This window comes from Acanthopagrus latus, chromosome 8 (genome assembly GCF_904848185.1).
Source record: "Acanthopagrus latus isolate v.2019 chromosome 8, fAcaLat1.1, whole genome shotgun sequence".
NCBI classification, from domain to species: Eukaryota; Metazoa; Chordata; class Actinopteri; order Spariformes; family Sparidae; genus Acanthopagrus; species Acanthopagrus latus.
In genome coordinates this window covers 30,558,334-30,583,649 of record NC_051046.1, presented here as the reverse complement: position 1 = coordinate 30,583,649, position 25,316 = coordinate 30,558,334, and the positions used below count along the sequence as shown (strand labels likewise).

Below are 25,316 nucleotides of genomic sequence, written 5' to 3'. Positions count from 1 at the left end.
AGACACCAAGTGTAAATATTTGACCAACAGTGTTTTACAGGAGCATGATCTGAACAGCTGTTCTACTCACACTTAATATGTTTTTTCAATCTATGAAATCAAACTGTGCCTTTTTTTTGCCAAGCTTCTCTCAAGTTTTACTCTTTCAAAGAATCAACCATCTACAGAACTTTTCAGTACACTATTTTTCTACTTCTTCTCCTTACCATCATTATCATCAATTATTATTGTTAATAATAATAATAATAATAATATTGTTTAAAGTGAGCCTCTTACTGTTTAACAGAAAAATACATCATACATACAGCAACTTTTGCATCCTTGTCAGTCTCATGGCGAGTTATCACCTTTCTGTCATCACTAACTGTTACTACTGTTAATAATCAAAGAAGCTCTGAGGCTTTACATTTGTTCTATATGTTATAATACAAGATTTCAGCATTGAGCTACCATCCGGCTACATTCATGATTTTGTACAGTCGAACTAACCAAAAACTTCTCATTGATCATCTTAAAGTTTCAGGGCGTTCCTGTAACCATGGTAACTCACTGTGCCAGAGGGGAGGGAGAGATCCTGAATGAAGCCGTTTACACAGATACACTCCAGACAAAGTCCAGACTATAGTTGTTATTTCACACATGCAGCACACAACAGGAGACTCTCCATGTCAGACTAGTTCTCACGTGTTGACTAAACTCAAAAACTAATTGATAACGTAGCAGCGTGACGCGTCCTTGCTAGCTAAGCAGCTAAAATTTAGTGCCGCTCCATGTTTAGATCCCGCCCTGTGTGTGACAATCTTCAATAAAAATCAGCCAACACTTCTTCTCCTCCTGATCTACACTGATCTCATCTACATGATATAACGGACCAAATACATACATTTTTTGCAACACGATATATATAATGGAGACAGGACATTTTACAGTGTGACAATTGACTTTATTGTCTGTATCATTATAAATCACCTAAAACACAATTTTCTCCATCATCATTTTATATTGAAAATAAAGTTGCACGTTTGCAGCGCTTTACCATAAAAGCTTGGAGGACTTGGTTTGAGAAGAAAGATGCTGGATCACCAATTTGACAATATTTCAGGTGTAAAAGTGGGTAAAAATGGTGAGCGAAGAGATTCGAATGAGCATGCCTGTCAACTCTGCCACAAGCATGTGTTAACTTACTAGGGCAACACCACAATTTTGCGGTCTCATCTCTGAGTCCTTCACCAGTGAAGTCATTTGGCTGGCAAACAAATGGTGATAACATCGTCTATGGCATTATTTGAGCCAGACAATATTGTGGAATAAAGTTTTAGATATCATCCAAGCCCATCAGGTCTCCCTATTGCTGGAGATGGGCAGGTACTCTTTCCAACTATATAGTAGTATCTCTGGTGTCCATGGGGGGTAAACCTCCATCGAATCAGAAATTAACAACAAAAATTAATATGGTTTTGACTCTTAGACTGCATCGTCCCAGTTTAACTACCTAACCTCAGTATGTGTCTTTGGGTTCCACAATCGTGTGCCTGCTAGCTGCCTTCTATAAAAGCATCCTGTGTTCTACTGCAGATAAGTCAGCAGTACCTGGTGTTAGAGAGCAGTGGAAAGTTTTACACAGTCAAGAGCCTAGTATGTCCACATTAATTGTTGTGGATAGTGTGCACAACACGCACACACACAAATTTCACTCCGGCGTTTGCAAACCGAACCAGTGTGAATGGATAAGCCGGCTGCACGTATGTAGGGCGTGTTGATCTGACAGTCTGCATGTAAATCAACAAAAACACCTACAGCATATTGTTTCTTGCATCTATAGCCATAGCTATATTTTCTACAAATTCCATCACTGCTAAGGATGTTGATTGGTTGCTCCTAAACCCATATTGATGGTCACTAAATAACTCATATGTCTCCATACAATTATCCAGTCTGTTTACAAACAATTTTTTTTAGTATTTTTGAAAACTGAGGTAGCAAAGACACAGGTCTGTAATTTGATATGTTTGTCACAATTTTTATAGATTGGCACCACCTCAGCCATTTTCATCATATCAGCAAAAATACCTGTTTGAAAGGATATATTACATAGATAAGTAAATGGTTTGAGGACACAATCCATTACTTCCTTTATAAGCAACATATCAATAGTATTATCATCTGTGGATGTTTTACTCTTAAACTTTCGGACCTCCCGCGACCCTGCAGAGGATTAAGCGGCGTACAGATAATGGATGGATGGATGGACTTTCGGACCACTTCTAACACATCACTCTCACAAACTCCACCAAGAAACACTGAGTTGTTATTGTTGAATGCAAAACCATAATTATGGTCTATATCACTAAATTCCCGTGCTAAATTTGGGCCTACATTGACAAAAAAAAAACAACAACAAAACAAAAAAAAACCATGAAACTCATTAGCAATTTCCTCTGCATTTTCAACAACTGAATTGTCATTATTTACAAAATATGTTGGAAAATAATTTTTACTATGGTTTTTTATCATAACATTGAGGTACCCATTGAGGCTCCAGGTACCCTTAATGTTATTTTTGTGTTTTTGCAGCAAATGCTCATAACAGTCGTTTTTGTGCAGTCTCATAATAGATGTCAATTTGTTTTTATATGTTTTGTACTTGTCCTCCTTTTCCTTTGTTGTTATGCGATAAATTCCCTATAAAGCCTATTTTTCATTTTCCAAGCTTTTCCCAACCCTTCTGGTTTTCCCCTCTTTTTTGGATTTTGTCTATATTCTTTCAATGGACAATGGAGGTCATAAAATAACAAAAATGTATCTAAAAATGCATCATATGATTGATTAGTATCGTCTACATAAACGTCCTGCCAGTCATGATTCATAAGGTCTGCCTTGAGTGTCATAATTGCCTCTAGTGATTTTATTCTAAGTTACTAGTCTGTGTATTTGTTCCTACTTTAACTTTTTGTTCATTTCTAACACAACAAAAAGAGGCAAATGATCACTTACATCTGTCACTAATAATCCACTAACTCTTACATTTGGTAAAATATCATGTCACATTTCTGCCTGAAAAACAGCGTCTGTCACCAGCAGAAAACTTTGTGTTGAAAAAAAAAAAATCACAGCAACGGTCAGCCCTCTGGACTGGACTTCAGTGAACTTTCCTACAAAGAACAGCCTCTGTGCCCCTGGATGAGAGTCAGACAGCATCCAGTTTACTGATGGCGATTATGTAATTATGTAATTTAGAGTGAAAAAATTAACTTTGTCACTTTCCAGGATGTTTGGTGGGTCTCAATCAGAACATTATAACAGCATCCATATGACTATAAACTATCTGTGGTTTTAGATTGACAGGAGGACACCGGGGAAACATCTTGAAAACACACAGACGTCATCATCATGACGTGCACCGTCACACCTCTTCAGGAGCCACAACGCTGGCTTTCTGTGTGAATTACACAGCAGTTCATCTTTAAGGTGGAGATACTTTGCTCTGTGTGAGCAAACAATGATGGAGAATTATGAATGAATGAATATGAATATCGATGCCCCCTTCGATGTGACTTCTTTTATTAGGTGAGCCCCGAATAATTACCAAATAATTACTGTCAGAGGACCCTAAGAAAAAATCTCACAATGTTTCATTTTTCATTAAGAATTATGGCAGAAGAGCCACCATTTTCTATTTACATTATTAAAGATGAATGAGAAAAACGTAATTGTCTGCATTCCAAGTCTTTTTTTTTCTTTTTATTATGTATTGTTGTACTGAGCCATAGCCTCAAAATGTAGTTTTGTAACCCCACTCTAACTGTTACTTCCTAAACTCTAAAACCAAACACCAACCTCGAGGGTGCTCCACGTCTCTGTCAAAGTCCCAGTTCAGACACGGCAGTGGTAGTCGGCACATTTCCCACTCCAGTCTGATTATTAGACTTTTAAGAGTTAATCAGTCAGGATCTCATTTAGTTTAATGATCCATCAGCTCTTTTGAGACCTCCACTTGCTTATCTATCAAACTGTGCTGTGTGTTGTTCTCCCTACCCGATCCAAACAGCGGTCCAGTCTTGTCCAATGATAATAACAGATTCCAGTCACACCATCGCCTCTGCTATTTGATGTTCACATATAAACACTGGGATGTGGCTCTGTGCCACCCACTCAGCCTCCCCTATGTGGTAAGCGAGTATGTGACACTACACCTATTGTTTGATGCTCTCTGGCCTCTCTCTCCCAGACTTTTCTGGAAAACCCTGCCTGGGACCCGGATCCAGGATTGTTATGTTTCATTAAACACTGCTGCCTCCAGACTCAACCATCCTGTGTTGTCAGGATCAACACGCTTGATAAATAAGAATTAATGTAGGATTAAGAATCTTTCAGGTCGAATTTAGATATAAATTCTTCATAAACAAACTGGAATTGTTCAAGGCCTGTAAATGACTATGCATTGCAGATACAGCGGTGTAAACAGTGGATCTAAATAGTCTTTTTTTTAACAATGGTGTCTTTACCGAGAAGCCCAATCAATTAATTTCAGTGGAACTATACTTAAGGTTTTGCTATAAAAAGGAAACCAGGTGTGTTCTTCTTTTAGAGCAGTTTCTTGGTGCTCAAATAATACTCTCATACATATCTCAAACTTTTTAAAGATGACACCTGCTCCTGGAATGTAATCACTGTTAACAACGTCACACGCAAGTGAAATCATTGGCTGAAAAATACGGGTGTGTCATAATTAACTTGGATATCTGCCATCATACACACAAGTACAATATAGTGTATCTGTGATAGCTTAGAATCTTACTCGTTTAAGTTTTTGATACAATAACAAAATCTCTGTGTAAATTATACAATGAATGAAGCATCTTCAGTCAGGCTGAAAAACACATAAGCCCAGACATCAATTAAATCAGTGTTTCCCACACAGTAATTTATTTGTGGCGGTCCGCCACAATATCAACATTAGCCGCCATATATCATTTCTCTATTGTTGGAGCTACGCATCCAGCTCTCACTCGCGTAAGACAGCACACCCATGGATCAGAGAATAGCATGATGTTATATACTCCGATACAGTTGATGGCGATGTGATTTTTAGTCATTCGGTAAACCCAACAAACAAGAAGACGCGGAAGACTACTTAAGGCAGTTGGCTTGGCATGTCTTCCTCTGCAAGGAAGATGGCTGACCTCATAGTCCAGATCAAGCCCCCACATAGAGCGCCAGGCCTTGAAGCCAGTTTTTGTTGTGGCCAAGCCATGAAATTACATCCTCATGTGATACAATTCTCAATTGCAATCAATTCTGTTTCTATTTTTTCTTTTCATGCAATGGTCTTGTCAAGAGAGTTTTATTGGTACAGCCCAAAATCCTAAATCACAATTACAATCTGTTCAACCCATGCACCTCTCTGTCCATAGGACCCTCCATTTAGAAAGGGAAGAACCCCCCCCAAAAATTCATTTTTAAACCCTTATTTAAAAAAACCCCCAAATACTTCACCCTTTTTTAAAAGAATGAAAATAAATTGAGCCAACTTCCTGCTTGGTTTCATGCACACAATTCTGGACTTTGTTTAGAAATACTTTGTCTTCAGTTGGTTAAAAGTTAGATACATGTTTGTATGCTTAATAGGCTTAGGCTGATATTAGATATTATTGAATATGGCAATATTTGCCTTCATATGTGATTTTTTTTTTCATTATTGAATATCCAACAGCTGTTAAGGCATCAACAACTTTTTATTTTGAAACAAATGTATACAGAGCTGTCATTGCAGGGGAGGGAATGCACATGTTGTGTAATATTATTTATTTAAAAGTGTTGTATATGTTGCTGCAAAGGTACAAGTAAAGAAGTGAACAGCATATTAACTACTGAGTATATTTATTCTTTCCATTTGTAAAAATAACATATGAATAGAATAAATTGAAACAATTCTATTAATAGTGTCTAATACCATATATGGGCGGGACAATATTGTGTCATGGCTGTCATGGGGAAATGTGACAGCTGACCACACAGCACTTTAAGCAAATGGGTCAGTCTCTAGTATTCCTCCTGAAATCAGTTATAGCTGTTTTCACACAACCAAGGTTCGTCTTTATCTTTCAACTTTGTTTATTCACACTGAACTGAGCAGCAGTGGCTTCATGCCACTCCAGTGTGTCATTTCATAAAGTATGCAGTGCTGAGAGACCAAAAGAAGATGATGACATTGAGAGCTTTTTTCATTTCATGTTTCCACCAACTCTTCATAATCATATGAATGCAGTTATATGTGTTGTGATTGAGATCCTGACCCACCATGCATCCTGGAAAGTGTCAAAGTTGCATTTTTCGGTAAACGGGGCGCTGTCTGACTCTTACTCATGGGGAGGGAGGCTGTTTTCTGGTGAAAGATCACTTAAGTCTCGGAGTGGAGGGCTGAAAGTGATGGGGACAGACTCTGTTTTTCAAGTGTGATGAAGAGTTGGTAGGACATACAGGATGTCTGGGACTATTCCATTTGTTTTTTGTATGTTTTTTTCCCTTATATAAGATGCTGAAGACACAATCTGTTACCACATGTTGTTTGGTCATGTGGGACATCTCTCTTTTATTTGATGAGTCAAGGATCAAAAAGTTACACCTTTGCTGCACAAACTGACCCCCCCAATCGCATCTCTGTGACTTTCATATGAACTGCGTGGCGAAATATGGGTGCTAGAGTCCCACCATGAGAAGGCAGTGCAAATGAGGCTTATGTGTCATCTCAAGTTAATATATTTTTCTGGTCACAAAACCACTTTCCATACACCATTTGTTCTCTCACACCCACCCACAATACATACATAAAGTTTAGTTTCATATGCAGGCCCTCCTCTCTCTCTCCTTCATATTACTGTCTGTAGGAGGAAACCCAGGAGGGAGTAACATCCTGCAAAGAGGGCAGGGTCAGGAAAAGACCAGTGCAATTTATGGTGATACTGACTCATATCCCCACAGCCCTGTTTGCTTATTTCCAGGAAAAGGATACTAGTGTCAGAAAAATCATTATCAAACTTCTTGCTGTGCAAAGTAATCCCTTTACAGACTAGTATTTAGAGGAACTATCGCAGTGACCATAAACAATGCACTGTACATACGAACAAAACTGTATCCAAAAAAATCTGAAACTGCGTCAAAACCTAACCCTGACCATACCTGATACAGTATGTAGCAGCATGGTGCTGTAAGGCAGAGTGACCCCAAGTCATTTATATCTATTCACTAGTAGAAACACTTCTCTTGACACCACTAACCATTAAAATCATGCAATCTAGTACAACTATTACATTTATTTGACACTGTTTGCTGCTCTGTTGTGGTATGAACCTTCACAGAACAACATGAACATGACAAAACACAAGTTGGTCCAAACAAGTCAGGTTTTGTTGGATTTTTGGTATTTTTGTGACCTTTCTCACCATCAACTCCAAATAAAGTTACAGACCTGTTAAACAGCAACTTTAAGCTCATCATGACAAACACAGAGTTAATGATTAAAAGTGAGCTAAGCTGACTGAGCTGCACCACACTGATCCATACCTCCATATCCACTGTACATGGTGGCCTTGGTGGTTGATGTCAAGTCTCTTCAGAGATGGATCCACCCAATTCCAGACACAAGTGCTCAGTCCCAGTCCAAGTGCACTCTTGCTTTTCTATCCAATCTCTTATTTTTCTTAGTCTTTTACTTTCTTACTCTGTTTGGCATCTCTTTCACTTCTCTTATAACTAACCAGAACTATTTCCCTTTTTCTCTTCCCCCATATCCACTGACAGTTGCTAATCCTCAGTCCATTTACCCGCTGATCCCCTATCTCTCTCCAACAATGATACAAGATGAGGAGGGGGAGGAGGCATGAGTGGGAGGAGGACATAAAAGGAAAGAGCAAGGCGGGTCCTCCCTCTTCCCAGCTGACATCACTGGTTTTTCCTGGTCCTTCCTCTCCCTGTTGAACATATTGTTTCTGACCTACACCACACAATTCATCAGTAAGCCTCATGTAGCTGAACTTGACTATTACCGCAGCACAATGCAACATCATACAGCAGCCAACCATGTTGGCCAATGAAGTTAATGGAAACACACATTCCTTAGGAAACCAACAGCATTTTAAATGTTACAAACTAAAGAACACACATTTCACAGTTCAGTTTCAAGTTCTAGTTGCTAAATCTAAAAGTTTCTGTAGTGTCTCTATCAACACTTAAAATCTGTGTAAAGATTAAATTAACGTTTACCACAGCATCTCCATCATATTCTGCCGTTTGATTATCAGCTGATAAAAACTGAGTGCAACATTTGCCAGAGTGTTCTCAAGCATTATGAGGTTTAGGTGCAGCACCTGAGCCATTTGGAGCAACACCTAATCAGATTCATGTGAAATCCTTGGGGAGGGTATCCAAACTGAATGACTTTTCCAAGGTCAAATGGTCCAACAGTGGCCCTTGGTGAGGCTGTGACAGAAGGTAAACTAGGACACAGGACTACATGGCAGCTTATTAACGAAATTCTATGTTTTTTAAGTTGAAAAGCTTAAATGTCCTCTTGGGGAGGACCCCCATATACCCTGCCATATAAATGCAACAAAGACTTCTGCAAATTCATGGAAAACACTGCCTTCTATCTTATATGCAAACCATATAATAGGGGTACCCTGCCCTTCATGCTACAAATAAAGCAGGGGTGCCAGTGTTGCTTTCAAACATGATTAGTTTGAGCAGATCTAATGCCACAACAGAACAAGCACATTTAACAGTGCTCCGTATTTTCTTACTGCATCTATATTGAGCAGGACAACCAATACTTTTAAAAGGAAGAACCACAGAGAACACTTTTATAAAGCAAAAACTACACAACATACACACAGTACATTTCTCAGCAGAAGGGAGCAGACTCTTCCTTTTCAAAATTGTTTGCCATTTGCTGGATTTTCTTTTAGATTGCTTGGATGCTTGAATCTTTTTTTTAGTCTTGGAGCCCAGCATTACCCCCATTCTATGGACAAAGACATCTGACACACAAATAACATCCAGGCCACATTGTCTCTGAAGAAGCACGTATGAGTCGTGGAACCTTTACAGTTTTCATTAACGTGCCCGCGTAAACCAGTAAGAGCAGTGACACAGCCCGCATGAGCAGTATTAAGGTGCAGCAGCAGCCTAGTTTTAACAGTATTTTTCTTGTGTCATATGCACAGCTCTCAACAAAAATAGAAAACAGAATATCAATACACCATATATTGTTTTCCTTCCTTATGCAATATGGATAAGGAAGGAAAGGATACAACAAATATCGATATTGTCATTTAAGAAATCTCTTTAAACTTTCTCTAAACAGATTCCCCGGCCAATTTGACTTCCCAGCATTGCTATCTATGGCTCCTCTTGGTAATCCTTATCACATAACTGAGAGAAACATGGCAGAAGAAGGGGAAGGTTACAGTCAGATCATGGCAGACAGCAAAGTTAAGAAAGTTACATTAAGAGATGTCCCAACCACACAAACAAAACAACACAATATGTAAGAACTGTTGGTAAAGTACATGGAGACCACTACGAACATCCAAAGCCACATGCAACACCCCCATCTGATCTCATCATCAAGACAGCAATAAATGTGAAGGTTGCAAGTCAGCAGTGAAAGCAATGTTTAAAGCAAAGCCTCCTTTCTCGTCAAATCATCACTGGTTTCAGCTGCAAGGACATCTGCCCGTACAGCGTAGTCGGAAATTAAGTTTTCTGACAAATGCTGCAAGATATCAAATACTGAGCAGAAAATATTTCACAGAAAAAAAGTTATTCCAGCTCTTTATGACGAGATGGGAGGTAACACGGAGGATGCACTCCAGTCTGCAAATAAAATTGAGGTCACCTGCGATGGATGGACTTCACGGGTCACAGAGTTCTATGTGACAATCCGTGCCCATTTTATTAATAACAAGTGGGATATGCATTCGTACGTGCAACAAACAAGGGGGATGACGAGACATTTTATGTTTTTGGTATTTGGTGTTTTCTAAGATTTTGATGGGCCATCAATGTCTGGGTAATTTTTGAGAAACACTGCAACGCAGTTGCGCTAATGTGTAGGGATACAGAGTTTCGACAGACTATTAAGTTTCGTTTTGGTCGAAAGTAAACCTCTCGTCTAGCAGCTGGGCTCTACACTGTATTTAACCGCTCGCAGATTGCCTGTTGCCTATTTGCGCTAATGTGTAGGGATACGGAGGTTCTACGGTTGAGAAAATGTAGTGCCAAAAGAAAGGGCGGTCCGCTCTTTTTCTCTGGAGCCCGTTCACTGCAGTACAAAGCTGAGCAGCTCTCTACTTCTCCAAACTGAGGCTGCGCTGATCGGTGAGTACGGCAGGGAACAGATCGACTATAGATATGTACTTTATATGACCCCACTTCAAGAAACACAAACTATCCCTTTGAACAGAGGTTTGTAATTTGTTTGTGATTTTGCGAATGGAAAGTTACTGCAAAAGTAGACATGGCCTACACCACACAATTCAGCTGAATTAAGGCAACACGAGATATAAGCTTTAACAATGTGGGTCATATTATGTGGGAGTTATGGGCCAAAAACGCTTTTGCATTGAAAATAATGCTGGTCATTGTTGGTGTGTGAGTTACAGGGGTCAGTCTAGACCACCCCTATGAATGTCATTTCCATAAGTCTTATGGTGTGGGTACAGTGCCAAATATTAAATTAGATGGCCGCCAGAGGGCCACCTAGTGGCAGATCAGTAAGTCCTTCATGAGATATCCTCAGGAGGGCACTGACAATAATTGTACCAAGTTCCGTGTTAATCCACTGAACTGATGTGGAGATATAAAATACTTTTAAAGAATGCCACCTTGTGGTCATCACCTTAAATTTTGCACAGAGCCTCAGCCGCTCCAGGGGAAGTAGTAGCCTGAGTTTCATGTCATTTGGACACACCAATGTGGAGATGTGCAACACTTCCTGTTTGAAACAAAATTTACAGGAAGTTGTTATCTAATAACTTGAATATTGTTTGGAATATCATAATTCTTTTAATAACTTTGTGTCAGGAGGGTCCACAGATGCTGTGTGCCAAGTTTTGTGCAAACTGGTGAAATCGCCTGGGAGGAATTCACTGAACGTGTGGATATAAGGTTTTTGAATGTGCAACAAAGTATATGGGAAATGAAAACGCACTTTCCTTGATTGTAGCGCCACCTAGTGGTGGAAATTCTGGACGACAATAGACTATAGAATTTTTTGCCAGGTGTGACTTATTTTATATTTTAAGTTTGGTGAGTTTTGGGGTATGTTCAGGCAGTGAAAAATCCAATCATTTTGGTAGAAGAAAAATAACAAAAAATAATCATTTGAAAAACAATAAGGACCTTGCAGGTTCCCTGCTCGGGCCCTAATTCATAAATAAACTATGTAATTTAAAAATCTTTTTAAAATGCAAATTGAAAAGACAAATTCATGTCGGGATTCACAAAATGAATTAAGAATACAGATTTTAATCAGGAATTTAAAAGGGCAATTTCCTTTTCTATCTGCAGTTCCATTTACCCACTGCGTTTCTGTTAGCTATTCCATTTACTTAGCCATTCAGCTTCTGCTTTTAGCCTCTCCATTTAGCCTTTATGTGACATTTTTTATCAATAGATAAATAAATTAGTTTACAACCTAATTTATCAATGGCTATTTGTTATTGTATAATTAGATAAATGCTCTATTACCATTACTGTGAAACTGATGATCCTCCATATTCTCTTCCTTCCTGCCTCTGTATTTGCATAGTTAACCCTAACCCTTCATACATTTATTATCCAATCAAATGAAACTTTTTTATACTTTCCATAACTGCTGAGTAATTTGTTTTACCTCCTAAAGATTCACTTGTTTAATTCTGTTTCCACACAATATCAATATTAACTTACTTAAGATAGCCAGTTATTTACAGGGGTCATACACTCTTATCCATGTTCAGAGTCATTCTGTGGTAATACAGTAATTATTAGGGACTGTGCTAACATTATTGCTTCTTGTTGATTATATAGTGCGATATAACTATGTGATGCAAGGCGATCACAGTCATTTAATGCAGCATCATAGGAACTGATTTTCTTTGTTAAGCAGTTTCTGGAGAGAGAGAGAGAGAGAGAGAGAGAGAGAGAGAGAGAGAGAGAGAGAGAGAGAGAGAGAGAGAGAGAGATTTGATTTAGATTTTTAAGAATGACTTTATTCTACAAATAAATATGATCATCTACAGACAGACAAATCAATAAATAAGTACACAATGAAATCACAATAACAATAACTCCTCAGAAAAGAACAGCTGGCTTTCTTTCGCAGAGCACAACACATCACCGTGAGCCAAAATCAGGCTGAAGTCACCCACATCCTTCATTTTTCTATATTTTTTTCTCCAATAATTAAAATTGATCATTATTCTGGCATTGCCCATCCTCTTGAACAACAGTGTCAGATTAATGCCTACCAAGTGGTCAACTTTTCTCTTCTTGCTCACATACACAGCCATCTTTGCTTGTTCCAAAATGGGACAATGGGAGTTTGCTAGTTGACATTTGTGTTTGGCTGACTTTTTGCACTTAAAACCACAAATGAATGGTTCTCTGGAGAAAATTTCCACCATTTTTTTAAACAATTTCTCCAACAAGATGAACAATAGTGCCAGACGCACATACTCTGAGAAACAGTGGAATATAGTTTCTTTGTGAGGACAGAAAGGACACCTCAGTTAATAACAGTCAGGAAAGCATTGACAGCTACCGCACCATATAAGAGCCTCCACTGTAGGTCAGCTACACTCTTTGTTAGCGGGGGTTTATACAAGCCTCTCCAGGCAGGTTTGACATCACCTCCCAAGTGCAGGTGACCTCGCCAAGGTGTATCAACGCTTTCATGAAGCTTATTTTTGTTAAGACACTTCACCATCATTTTGTACACAGCTTTACCTTTGACCTCTTGTAGGTTTAGTAGAGTACAACTGTTCTCCTCCAGGAAGGAACCAATACAGTCACCAAACCTGGGAGGAACACCTAAAGGAGGAAAAGGATCGCTAGCATTAAGCACAGTTAGACCATTACGTGTCCAGTCAGACAGTGTTTCCAGTGTCCAAGGAGCTGCTTGATAATCCTCTCTGATCACAGGCTTGCTGCTAGTGCAGCCGCATTGTTATCAGATCTGGCAATGTCCACAACAGATCCGAGACTTAAAATCCTTGTTCTGCAGAACAATTCAGCCACTGACTGGCATCCAAATGTCCTCCGTGCACCACAGGCTCCCTCAACAACCAGTAAAGGGAGTCACTGTGCTCTAGTCTTTCCTTTACAGAGTTCCACACTTTGAAGACACCAAGGTGGTAGAGGCTGAAGTTTAAAAGTTTGTACATCCATTAAAACAATGAATCCTGCAGTCCCGGACCACCAAAATGTTGTAGGACCTTGTGTGCAAGCGGTCTCCATACCAAGTCTTTAGAGCCAAACAGTAGTCTCTGGATAAAATGGAGGTGGAAAGTAGCAAAAGTAGAGGAATCCAATGTAGTTTATCCCAGAAGAAGTTTACCAGGATAGTTTGAATTCTGGAGAGCAAGTTAGGGGAGATCTACACAAGCCAGTCTGTGCCATAAAGAACAGGGCACCAGATTGTTGATCACTAGTGTGCGCCCTGCATATGACATGCTTGGAAGAAGCCATCTCCATTTTCTAAGCTTGCCCTCTATTTTCTCCCAGTTTTTTCCAAGCAAGGATTCCTCCCCCCAAAACACCCCAAGTACTTAGGTCCCACTTTCCTCCAAGTGAGTCAAGGTGTTTTTCCCAATGAGCACAGCTTCACTTTGTTTTCAGTTAATGGTGGCAGGGAATATTTTGTTAAAAATAACTACATTTTCTTTTAAAATGTGAATATCGCTCTGTTTATTGAGGATAATTACCACATCATCAGCGTACACTAATAGCTTAAGTGCACCCTGGAAAACAAACACCAGAGAGCTCTCTCCTAAGTCTGTATGGCAGAGGTTCAATAGCAAGTGAATATAACATCCCAGAAAGAGAGCATCCCTGCTGTACCCCCCTCTGGACCACAAAAGGTGCAGCTAAGCCACCATTAACTTGCAATATCACAATACAGTGTCTGGATCATAGCAATGAAACCTGGGCTGAACCCAAAAGCTTTCAGCATTTGCCATAGATACTGATGTTTGAATTGGTCAAATGAGTTTTGCGTAGGGATACGGAGGTTCTACTGTTGAGAAAATGTAGTGCCAAAAGAAAGGGTGGTCTGATGGCGATGTAAAGTGGTGTGAATTTTCCCTTTACAACATACACTTGAACTGTTATAGATTTTTTTTAAGGTGAGCCTTGTTTCAGGTGGTTTATGTCTCTTTTTCTCTGGACCCCGTTCACTGCAGTACAAAGCTGAGCGTCTGGGCTGGAGCGGCTCTCTACTTCTCCAAACTGAGGCTGAGCTGATCGGTGATTACGGTAGGAAACAGATCGACTATAGATATGTACTTGATATGACCCCACTTCAAAAAACATCAACTATCCCTTTAAGATCCTGCAGATCTCCTTCTTTTGGCAATGAAGTGATCACTGCCCTCCTACTACCTAATGGTAGTTGTCCTTTGCACAGACTGTCCTGGAATACCTCCAGCAGATCTCCACCCACCACTGACCAGAATGATTTATAAAACTCAACAGGAAGGCCGTCGATGCCAGGAGCTTTACTGGTTCTGAGACTCATTGCAGCAATGTAGAGTTCCTCTGTATCTAACACTGTGCTAATATCAGCAACCACACAAGGTAGTCCAGGGTAAAAAGATTCAGCCAGCGCCAAATCGCCCACACAAAAGCAGGTGGCATATCTGCAAATTTCAGAGCCCAACAAGTGGACGGTCTTCTTCTAGCTGTTCTTACTTTCCAAACCAAAAAAATACTGTGATGGAGCATCCATCTGAGATGCATTCATAAAACGTGAGCGGACCACAGCCCCCTGTGCTGTGATGCCCAACAGGTTGGCTAGAGCAGCCTTTTTAGATTTAAGGGCTTCAATGTGTCCTTGATTTTTGGTAGAGTCTACTAGACCCTGTAGTTCTACTACTACTCTATCTCTAGGTCTTGAAGAGACCTAGTGATATTGGGAGTATACTGCTGAAAACACTGTTTTTACCAAAATCCCACCACTGCCAGAGTTACTAGTTATTACTAGTAAAACTGTTTGAAAATAGCACAGCCACTCCACCACTGTTGGAGGTTTTATGGCTGAGAATGACTTTCCCCAGCCACTCCTTCCTCCTCAGTCATGTTCATTCTCACTTCTCGCTGAGAGTTTCTTGAACAAAAATCACATCTAGGTGCTTTAATTCCATCAGCTTGAGGAGAGAAGCTCTTTTCATATCCCATCTTGCGCCTTTGATGTTTGAAGAGACTATTTTTAATTCACTCATTGAAAAGAAAAAAATCACCAGTACAACAAATACACATACAAACAGTATGTGGAGAGGCTTCCTCCATTCATCCTCATCATTCATCCTCATCAGTCAGCTGAGCTTTGACATTTGTAATTATTGTTCTAAGACGATAAATCTCTTGGTCACTGAATGCGCCCTCCTCCCTCCTTAGCTCTGCCATAGACCTGACAAAACCTTTGAGATCAGGGAAGAACTGCTCTGGGTTTGTGACAGAAACCTTTTCATTTTCTCTTGAGGATTCTCTTGAGGATAAAAAGGCACCTCATTTTGCGAAGGCGTCCACACACACTCTTCATCTGAAACTTATCCAGTGGTTTCTTGTTTTTAGCACTGCTCTGCTCATTGCCAGAACTGTCAGAACTGTTTTTCCTTTAATAAGATCCGTTTTGTGGAGCTTTCTCTTCACACGTTTTCAGCCATCAGTTCATGTTCAACACTCGTTTACATGCACAGCTTAGACAGACAACAGCCATCTTTAGACTATGCTACTCCAGGTGTACATGCTAGTGAGAAAATCGAATTATTGCCCAAAGCATGTCATACCCCACCCTACGACAGGTGGCGCTGTACCCATTTCAACTAGTGGTAACAGAGCCACCTCCAGCTGACGTCTTTACATCACCAGCAACAAATGCACCTCGGTATTTCAGAGAGATGGTGTATGAGGAGCGAGACAAAGCTACATCTTCGTACATTTTGTACATGGTGTACATGATAATTACACAAACTAGATGCACAATGGCGCTCTTTCTTGGGGTTATTTCAGAGGAAAGATGCCGCCGCTGTCCTTCTACTTCCGGCTCACGGCCCCGGGAAAAAAATCAGGAGCCTGTGCAGAATGTAAAATCTGAACCCAATCTGATAGAATGTATACATGCGACTATCAATCCAATAATCTAGGTGATTTAATTCGAGTATGAGAAATCCAACCCAGTCTGATTTTAATCAGACTAAGGTGTATACATGCATCTGAAAAATCTGATCACAATCGGACTAACCCAGTAATTAGTTTTCGTCAGTGTCATGTAAGTTACGCACTCACTGTCTGCACCTTTTTGTTCTGCATCACCAGTTTCCCCAGCCCACTTCTTGTCCTCAGTTTTCTCTGGTCTGGACCTTTCTGTCATCTGACTTCACTTTCACTTTTATCTTGTTGCAGTGTCACAGTCTGCTCTCTGTCCTGAGTGTCTGTCTCTGACACCTGCTCTTTCTCTGGACTGTTGAGCACTGAGCTCGTCAGGCTCCACCACAGGTCACCGTACATTAGGCCAGACTGACCTACCCACGGTCCGCAGTGTGGCCTGTTCAGGTGGTTGGTTGCCCGCCCAGCTGGCTCAGCTGTCCACACTGACCTGGGCTCCTCTTTGGCCTGGGGGCAGGAGCAGACAATATGTCCCTCGTCTGTTAGAAATCATGATTTTCTTTGCTGGACTCACCAACGGGAGAACAGGTGTAAACGAATCACTCACCACAACACCACTCTCAACAACCTTCTCCACTTTACTAATGTCATCCAAAAAGGTGACAATAGCGCTGTTCATCCGGGAGGCAGATTTGATACTGTCAAACCACACAACCTCTCCAACAGCATAGCTGGCCTCCTCTACTGAACAGCTGACATGTGGGAAATCTTCACCGCATGTCAGTGTGTCAACCTCTCCAGCTCCACCTGACTGCTGACAACAGGCATGATGCCCGACTGTCGACAGCAACCAAACCAAACAAACAAACAGCAACAAACAAAACAGTCAACACAAACAAAAGACACTTAACACATAGAATACAGCAAAGTTTGAAACTCACTTGCCCCATAGGTCACTCACTCATGCGCACACAAGAGTGAGGGAGAGAGAGAGAGACAGAGAGTGAAAGTGAGAGAGAGAGTCTCTAAATCACCAAATCAGAGTAAAGCAAATTATAACACAATGTAAAGAAACCTATCTGGAACATTGGAAAGAAGACACTAAAAGCGAAAGTAGATTAGAATGATATCTGGCCCTTAACAGAGATTATAAACTAGCAGAATATCTCTCTACTGTCAGAGATAGAAAGCAGAGACAGATCCTGACCTGATACAGGCTCAGTGACCACAAACTGACAGTCCAAACAGGAAGACACAAAAAATTATGGCAACCAAAAAAAAACAGAAAATGTGTTCATTGTTCAACAGGTGAGGTTGAGACAGAGATGCACTTTCTCCTACAATGTGAAAAATTCAATGGAACAAGGGACATTTATTTTGAAAAATTCAGCTCTATAATCTTAGATTCCAAAGAGCAGAATGACCAATCAAGGAGAAGGAGACAGGGCATATCTTGCTGCCCAATATATATCAACATGCCACAACCTGAGGGACAGTGAGTGAAATCCTGTGTTTGAAGGCTTGAAAAGCAAAGAAAGTAAACAGTTAAACAGCCTAGCCCCTGTGGAATAAACTACTGGTCGCCATGGAAACCAGTCAGCGGCCAGCTAATAGAAGAGAGAGCAGGGAGGTTGGATAGCTGCTAAATGTAAGAGTTCAGCAGCTAGGGAGAAACACAAGGACAAGACACTACGGGAAAATCCAGAGGTCCTCTTCACTGACTACACCCAACACAAAGAAGGAAGGAAGAAGAACAACCTCATATTCTTCACTGACTCCATCTACATCTGGAAAGATACTCTGTGCAACAATTATGCATATGTATCCAGTGAAGGCATCGGCTCAGGAAGCAGATGAAAGATCTGTAAAGATGAACAGCCCGACAAGGATGACCCTCTGCTCACTGAACCAAAAGAAAGATCATGGTCCAGGAGAATGAAGCCAACCTGGAGTACTTTGAAGAGGCATTCACCTTGTTAAAAACTGAGGTGAACACTAAGAGGATCAATGTCCACACTGACAGTGAAGATGATGAGAGCCCAACAGAGAGCCCCACCACCTTGTCCATCTCTGCCCCTCCCACACCTGCCAGCTCCACCAACCAGCTAAAGGAGAGTCTGGCCCTGCTGGAGCTGGACTTTGCTGAATTCAAAGAGCTGACCCAGGCCAGCTTGTCTGACTATCAAGACACGACTGTGCAGCAGCTCAAGAGAGACAACCAAGTCTTGGAATCTGACCTCAGAGGAAGTGTAGTGGCACTAAAACAGGAGAACAATATGCTTCGTATTCAGTTAGCTAAAGTGAAGGAGGATGCTGAGAATAGAGAAAGGAGCTTCACCAGGAAAGTCCAACACCTGACAGACCAACTCTCAGCAGTCCCCACAGTGACAACTACAGAGACACAGATTCTACCTGCAAGTGTCCCAAACCCCTGCCTTCTTGCTGTCTCGCTGTCTGTGCTCTGCACCAGCCCAATAACATTCCGGCAACTCCTGATACACCCACACAGCCAGCCACCAACAGCCAGCTCTACCCATCCCAGCTGCCCTCCACTTAGCCAAAAGAACAAACTCCTGGGTGACTCAAATGGGAAATTTCTGGACACAAACAAGCCTTTTCCTGGTAAAAAAAAAAAAAAAAAAAAAAAAAAAAAGTGCTGTTGAAACGCTGCAGCACCACAGGCCAGGCAATGAAGCTGTGAAAAGAGGAGACCCTCATTAGCCCTCAATACCTGGTGATCCACACAGGAACAACCTGCACAGCCTCTGAAAGGACACTGCTGAGGCAGTGAGGAAGATGGAGGAGCAGGCCAATAAGGAATTCCCTGACACCTGCATTGTGATCTCCACCCTGCTACCTAGGACAGACATCCCTCCTCATGTCATCCATGACATCAATATGGAGATCAGAAGAGGATGTGCCATCTTACCCAACATACACCTGGCCCTCCACCCAACCATTGGCACCTGGGACCTCTATGATGGATTCAGTCTTCACAAAGAGAAGGTGAAGATCTTTGCAAAGACCCTCAAAGACACCCTTGCACCCTCTCTTTTACAACAAAGTTCAGAGACCATCCAAGACCTCCTCTTCTCTGTCACCACCCGATCACCCCCCCTGCTGTGAGGTGACACAAGAGCTCAGCCTGGACCTTCCACTCCCCACACACCCACCATCTCACCACTGTGAAACACAACCAAAGGAGACTACTTTCCCCCTCCTCAGTCCCTGCCCACCATTCCCCTTTACAGCATCAGCAGCAGTACTATACAACAGCACCTGACCCTGGTCGACCTCCCCATCCACAGAAGCGGAGCTATGCAACAGAACCTGCCCGTGGTCCCCAAGTTGTCAGTTTCAAAGTTGTTACTACCATGTAGCTAATGGCTAAAAGCTAGCTAAAGCTGTGTTTCCAAACTCTTGGACACTGTTCACATAACCTCTTTCGCCAGTCTGCACATGTTTCCAGACTTTTACTGTGACAACCAAGCTCCCTCGTAATATTAAACTCACTTCAAATGCCACTGCATAGTCGACCGAAGCAGAGCTAACTAGTCAATTTCAAGCTGACTTCACCATACTCGTAGGCAACTGTAAATACAATCAAAACGTGGTGACGGGTGCAGTTGCTGGGTCCCGTATGGTTGGGACTGATCCTTTTATGAGGGTCAGTGTCAAGGCAAAGCCAGCTTTGTACTGACCCTCATTCTCATTACTGAGGCAGTCCGATGTGAAGTGGTTAGCACACACATACAAACTAACAGAAAGCGTAGCCGGCACGTTGTTGTTAACCCTTAGGAATCCAAGGTATAATTGGCCGTTTTGACTATTTTTGATTTTACCATTATATTCCACCTTAAAAACTATTTACCTTGCCTTGTTTGGTGTCATTATTTTCAGCACAACCTCACGTGTGAATCTACAGTTATTTTTTTCATTTTGACATACTGTATTAACACAAGGAACCTAAAATCACAAATAACCATAAAATCTTAGTAGGAAAAAGTTAGATTTTTGATTGTGAAAACCACAAATATGTTTAATGAACCAATTTCATTACTTAGAATGCAAATACAAATTGTTGTTTGCTAAAATTGTGCATATGTTTTTGAAATTTACAAAGTTATATGTAACTATTTACGTGCAGGCAATGCCTCAAGCTCAGGGCTTCTCAGCTCTCCTGCCTGTTCCACATTCAGCAGTCTCCTCATTGTTTTGACTCACTACACAAAAAAAGACTACACTACAGACTAAACACACTACACCAAACACTACATTACACACTAATTATACACTTCAAACACGCTATATGTCACAAATCTCTCAACTCAACATCTCTATTGCTGTCTCTATCTGCTGCCTGTGTCTCTGTCACCATCTCTCCCACAGCTTCCCCCATTCCTCAGCAACCAAATCGCGTGATTTATCATATAATTTTGTGATTGGTTGGTGTGATGGCTTTTTCCACCAACAGGAGCGTGTTTTTTTTTGCTTGCAAACACTTCCTGATTCCTCCCATCGCAATGTTAGCGAAAAAACGTGGCGGACAATATTGATCATAACTCCGGTTTTACTTAGCCTATCAACACAAATTAAAAAAGTTGTATATAGTTTGAATGCTGCGCCAATACATGAAGTCACCGAGGCTCCGTCTCGGTGCTACATCATCTTAAATCAGTCACGTGATTTGATCATACCGGCGTGATCGTCGACTCTTAAGGGTTTAAAATGAAATGCAACCACTGTCTCTTCTGTAGCTGGGACAGAATATAACTACTGATGTTGATTTATTACATGGCTCTTCTTAATGCTGTAGAATGCTCCATTCACTTGAATGGGCCTTCCCAACGCTGGGTGGTGAATTATTTTCGGAAAATTGACCGTTGCTAAGCATATTTGACCGCGGTCAAGGAAAGTGGCATTTTTGCCTCTGATTCACGTATTTTGTAGCACTCAGTGCTCTAAAATTTAAAATCACTGGGATGTACTGGTAATGTTCTGCCACACCAGTAGGGGACGATGTACTACATTGAATGGTATGTGTATGCTTCAGTCAGTCAATTATCAAACCACTGTGGAAGTACACCTGAAAGTTGTCGGTCGTCTCTCATACCGTTGGCATACTGATACTACAATAAGTGATTATATTATTATCAGTTTGACTAGAGAAGTCATCATAAAATAGCGATGAGTCAAAAAAAACCACCAATGCCGTCTGATAAGGACGAGGTTGCGGGAACTGATGCGGATAACAACGTTGTCGACGGAGGAGAGACCACGAGAATGGCAGCACTCATTGGTCATATTGATGCCTTTAACAAGTCCACGGACGATGGTTGAGGTATGTCGAGAGGTTTGAAGATTTTGCCGAAGCCAATGATGTCCCAGCAGCATAGATAGTTGCCGTATTTGAGCATAGTAGGAGCTACGTCATATGGAGTACTGCGTAGTTTTCTGGCTCCAGATAAACCAGGAAGTAAACCATACGTGGTCCTCATAAAAATTCTGACTGACCACTTCTCTCCAAAGCCATTTTAATTGCGGAGAGATTTCATTTCCATGAAGGTAATCAGGAAGAGGGAGAGAGTGTGTGGCCGTTTTATAGAAGCTATCCGAACACTGATTTTGGTACTCATTTGCATGATGCTTTGCGCGATATAATTGTTTGTGGCCTAAGCAATGAAAATATCCAGAGAAGACTATTAACAGAAGAAGCATTAACATTTCAGAGTGCTGTGACCAAAAGTACACCAAAGAAAAATGCAAAACAAAAATGAAACCAAGGAAGCAGTTTGAAAAAGCAAAAAGAGGAAAGATTCATGAAGCTGGAACCAATGCTCCTGACAATGAAGGGAGCCCACATCAGATTCATACTCTGAATTGACGCTGCATATGGTGTCAGCAGTGGTTGAGGACACAGAGCTAGTGAGGGCAGTTAAAAAGGAAAATGCAGCGTCGTCTTTGATGATGACTAGATCCAAGAATGGTCATCTCATTGAAATGGAACTTGACACCGGGACAGCTGTATCCCTGATCTCAGTGGAGACGTACAAAACCAAATTTGCCAATGTGCATTTACGGAAGCCTAATGTAGTGTTGAAAACTTACACAGGGGAAGTGCTGTTACCAGAGGGCATGGTGAAATTATGGGTGAAGATGAATAAACAGAAAGTCAGATTGTCCTTATACGTTGTGAAAGAGAAGTCACCCCCATAATTTGGCCGCGAATGGCTAAGGAACATAAAGCTGGACTGGCGTGAAATGAGAACAGGGCACAAAGCCCATGAGACACTTGAAAATGTTCTGAACTGTCACGCCCCAGTTTTCAGTGAAACCCTTGAAACACTGAAGGTGTGTGAAATGTCCCTGACGTTGAAACCAGGCCAACACCCTAAGTTCCGTCAGGCACATATAGTCCCATTTGCAATGAGACCAAAAGCGGACGCTGAAATTGATCAATTACTCCAGCAGGAAGTAATCTCTCCAGTTCAATTTAGTGAGTAGGCAACCCCAAATGTACCTGTCATTAAGAAGAATGGTGGCATGAGGATCTGTGGGGATTTCAAAGTTACAGTTAATCCGGCTTTATGTGTTGAACATTATCCAATACCTTGTATTGAGGACCTGCTTATGTCTTTGTCCGGAGGACAGCATTTCAGCAAACTGGATCTTTCACAGGCTTATCTCCAGGTGCCTGTCAGTGAAGATTCACGTAAATATCTCACTATCACTACACACAAAGGCATGTTTTCAATCGGTTACCTTTCAGGATTACGTCTTCACCCTCAATTTTCTAGAAGATCATAGGACAAGTGTTGTAAGGACTCTTCAATGTCCACTGCTTTTTGTACAATATCCTGCTAACTGGCAACGATGACAGTCATCATCTGAAAAACTTGAAGGCTGTACTCAATTGGTTGGAACAATTTGGATTGAGAGTTCAAAGGGAGAAGTGTGAGTTTTCAGGAGCTCTCTGGAGTATCTTGGGCACATAATAGACTCAAAAGGACTTCACAAGTGGGGAGTCACGATCGGTTGGACAGGATGGCGTCTTAATTTTCTTCTCCTCAACCCCAACTTGTAAAACACGTTTCTTATACCCGTAAGAGAGTTTTCTTTTGATATTAGAAGTTATATCCTGCCTTTTGTGGATAAGATGTCTGATGCAAGCAAGAAAGGAACAGCTTCGTCCTCAAAAAAGACTACACGCGAAGTTGAAGCTATCGCAGAACTCGTGCTAGAAAAGAAGCATGGCTACCTGGAAGCACGTTTTTACCAGCTGGAACAAATCGGGAAAGACACCGAAGAGAAGTTATCCACTATACAGGCGGACTTAACATCTTTAAAAGGAAGTATTGGGAATGTGAGGGCAGAAATGGAGAAGATTAGGTCTGAGGTGAAAGGCAATTCTTTTATGCTAAGTCAACATGAGGATGTACTTGAACAGCTGCAACTTAAGCTAGCTGACATGGAGGATCGCAACAGGAGATGCATCCTCTGCACTGTTGGCCTTGCTGAAGGAGTGGAAGGATCGAATGCGGTACAATTCCTGACGAATTCCTTGCCAGAGTGGTTTCCCACCTTGGGAGATCTTAATGGCGAAATTATGAGGGCGCATCGAATATATAAAGACGACAGGAATAGGACCGGTGCCCGTACCATGATTTTCAATGTCCTTCGCTTTACCACCCATCATCGCATCCTACGAGAAGCTAGGAAATCACCTGCCACCGTGAACGGACGAAGGATTCGCCTTTCCCCAGATTACAGTGCCTACACTCTACGGAGACGCCAAGCATTCTCCCAAGCCATGAATACCGCGAGAGCCAAGGGGATTGAATTCTCTCTACGGTACCCTGCCACGTTAAAGATCAAAACAGGGGGACAAACTGAGTCGTTTCAGTCTCCTAAAGACGCCGAGGACTTCGTCAACTCTCTGTCGATGGCTGGAGCTACGGAGAATCCGCACCAGGTTCCGCTGGACACGGAGGTGCAGCCAGCTAATGACGAAGAGTAACTGCAGAAGACTACATTCCCCACCTCTCCTATTTTTCCCCATATTTTTTGCAGCTCTTTGGAATATACTGTCCGGGACATATTTTAGGATACCTTGTGGATATATATATATATATATTTTTTGCTGTTGTCTGTGTGGTATTGGAGTAGCTTAAACTGGATCGCTAACCTGGACTAGCTAATGCTAGCGCTTTCTGGCTGCGACCGTGGTACAGTGCCTGGCGCTAACCGATATTTTTGTGAAGCTTTTGGACTTTGCATGGACCTGAAGTTCATTTGAATTCTTGTTTTTCATATCTTCGACTAGCGGTATCCTATTGCATTTGCTTTTGTCTTTCACTTTTGAACTATTGATAGTGGGACACTATGGACAGCTGCAAATTTTTCTTTTTTTTTTTTTTTCGGTTGTTGGACTGTTTGTTCTCAGCATTGGAGAGGTGAAGGATAAGGATAATCTGTTCTCTCTCACAGTAGCATATTAGTATAGTGCTACTTCGGCAACCTATTCTGTTTGCAGAACTTATTCTGTGGATTGTTATGTTTTACTGTTAACTTTGTGGCATATTTAGCTCAGGTTGGTCACAGGTCTTTGGGTTGAGCTTTTGGATATTGCTGCCCCGTATCCATACGTGGTCACGGATCAGCCTAGAGTTTTGTTTGCCTGCCTATTTTATTTTAAGTGTAATGTCTCAAGTTATGTCCTGTCTTGTCTGTCAATGTTTGTCCTTGTGTGTTGTTTTCGTCTTTGGGGGATATTTCATTCTGTAGATATCTTGAATGTTATGTGGGGAAATTCAACATTTGTGTCAGGGGGTTATGGTTATTTGCTTATGTGCAGGGGTGTTAGTTATGGTTGCTGCCAATATTTTCAGTTCCCCGGCTTACTCTTGAGATCGGGTCAATATAATGGTTGAGCTATCTATTTTAGTATGGAA

General features: G+C 41.3%; 1 protein-coding gene across 3 annotated transcripts in view; it reads right to left on the bottom strand.

Moving 5' to 3' along the window:
- The window catches only part of ripor1 (RHO family interacting cell polarization regulator 1), a 134,432-nt gene that overhangs the window by 56,105 nt on the left and 53,011 nt on the right, over nt 1-25,316 (bottom strand). For 2 of the 3 annotated variants that reach the window (XM_037108186.1, XM_037108188.1), the window contains exon 1: nt 7,564-7,827. The exons of the other annotated variant lie outside the window; for it this stretch is intronic. In XM_037108186.1, the coding sequence (XP_036964081.1) occupies nt 7,564-7,582 (19 nt within the window). In that variant the 5' untranslated portion in view covers nt 7,583-7,827. Of the gene's footprint in view, nt 1-7,563; nt 7,828-25,316 lie in introns of those variants that run through there. 3 annotated transcript variants of the gene reach the window in all.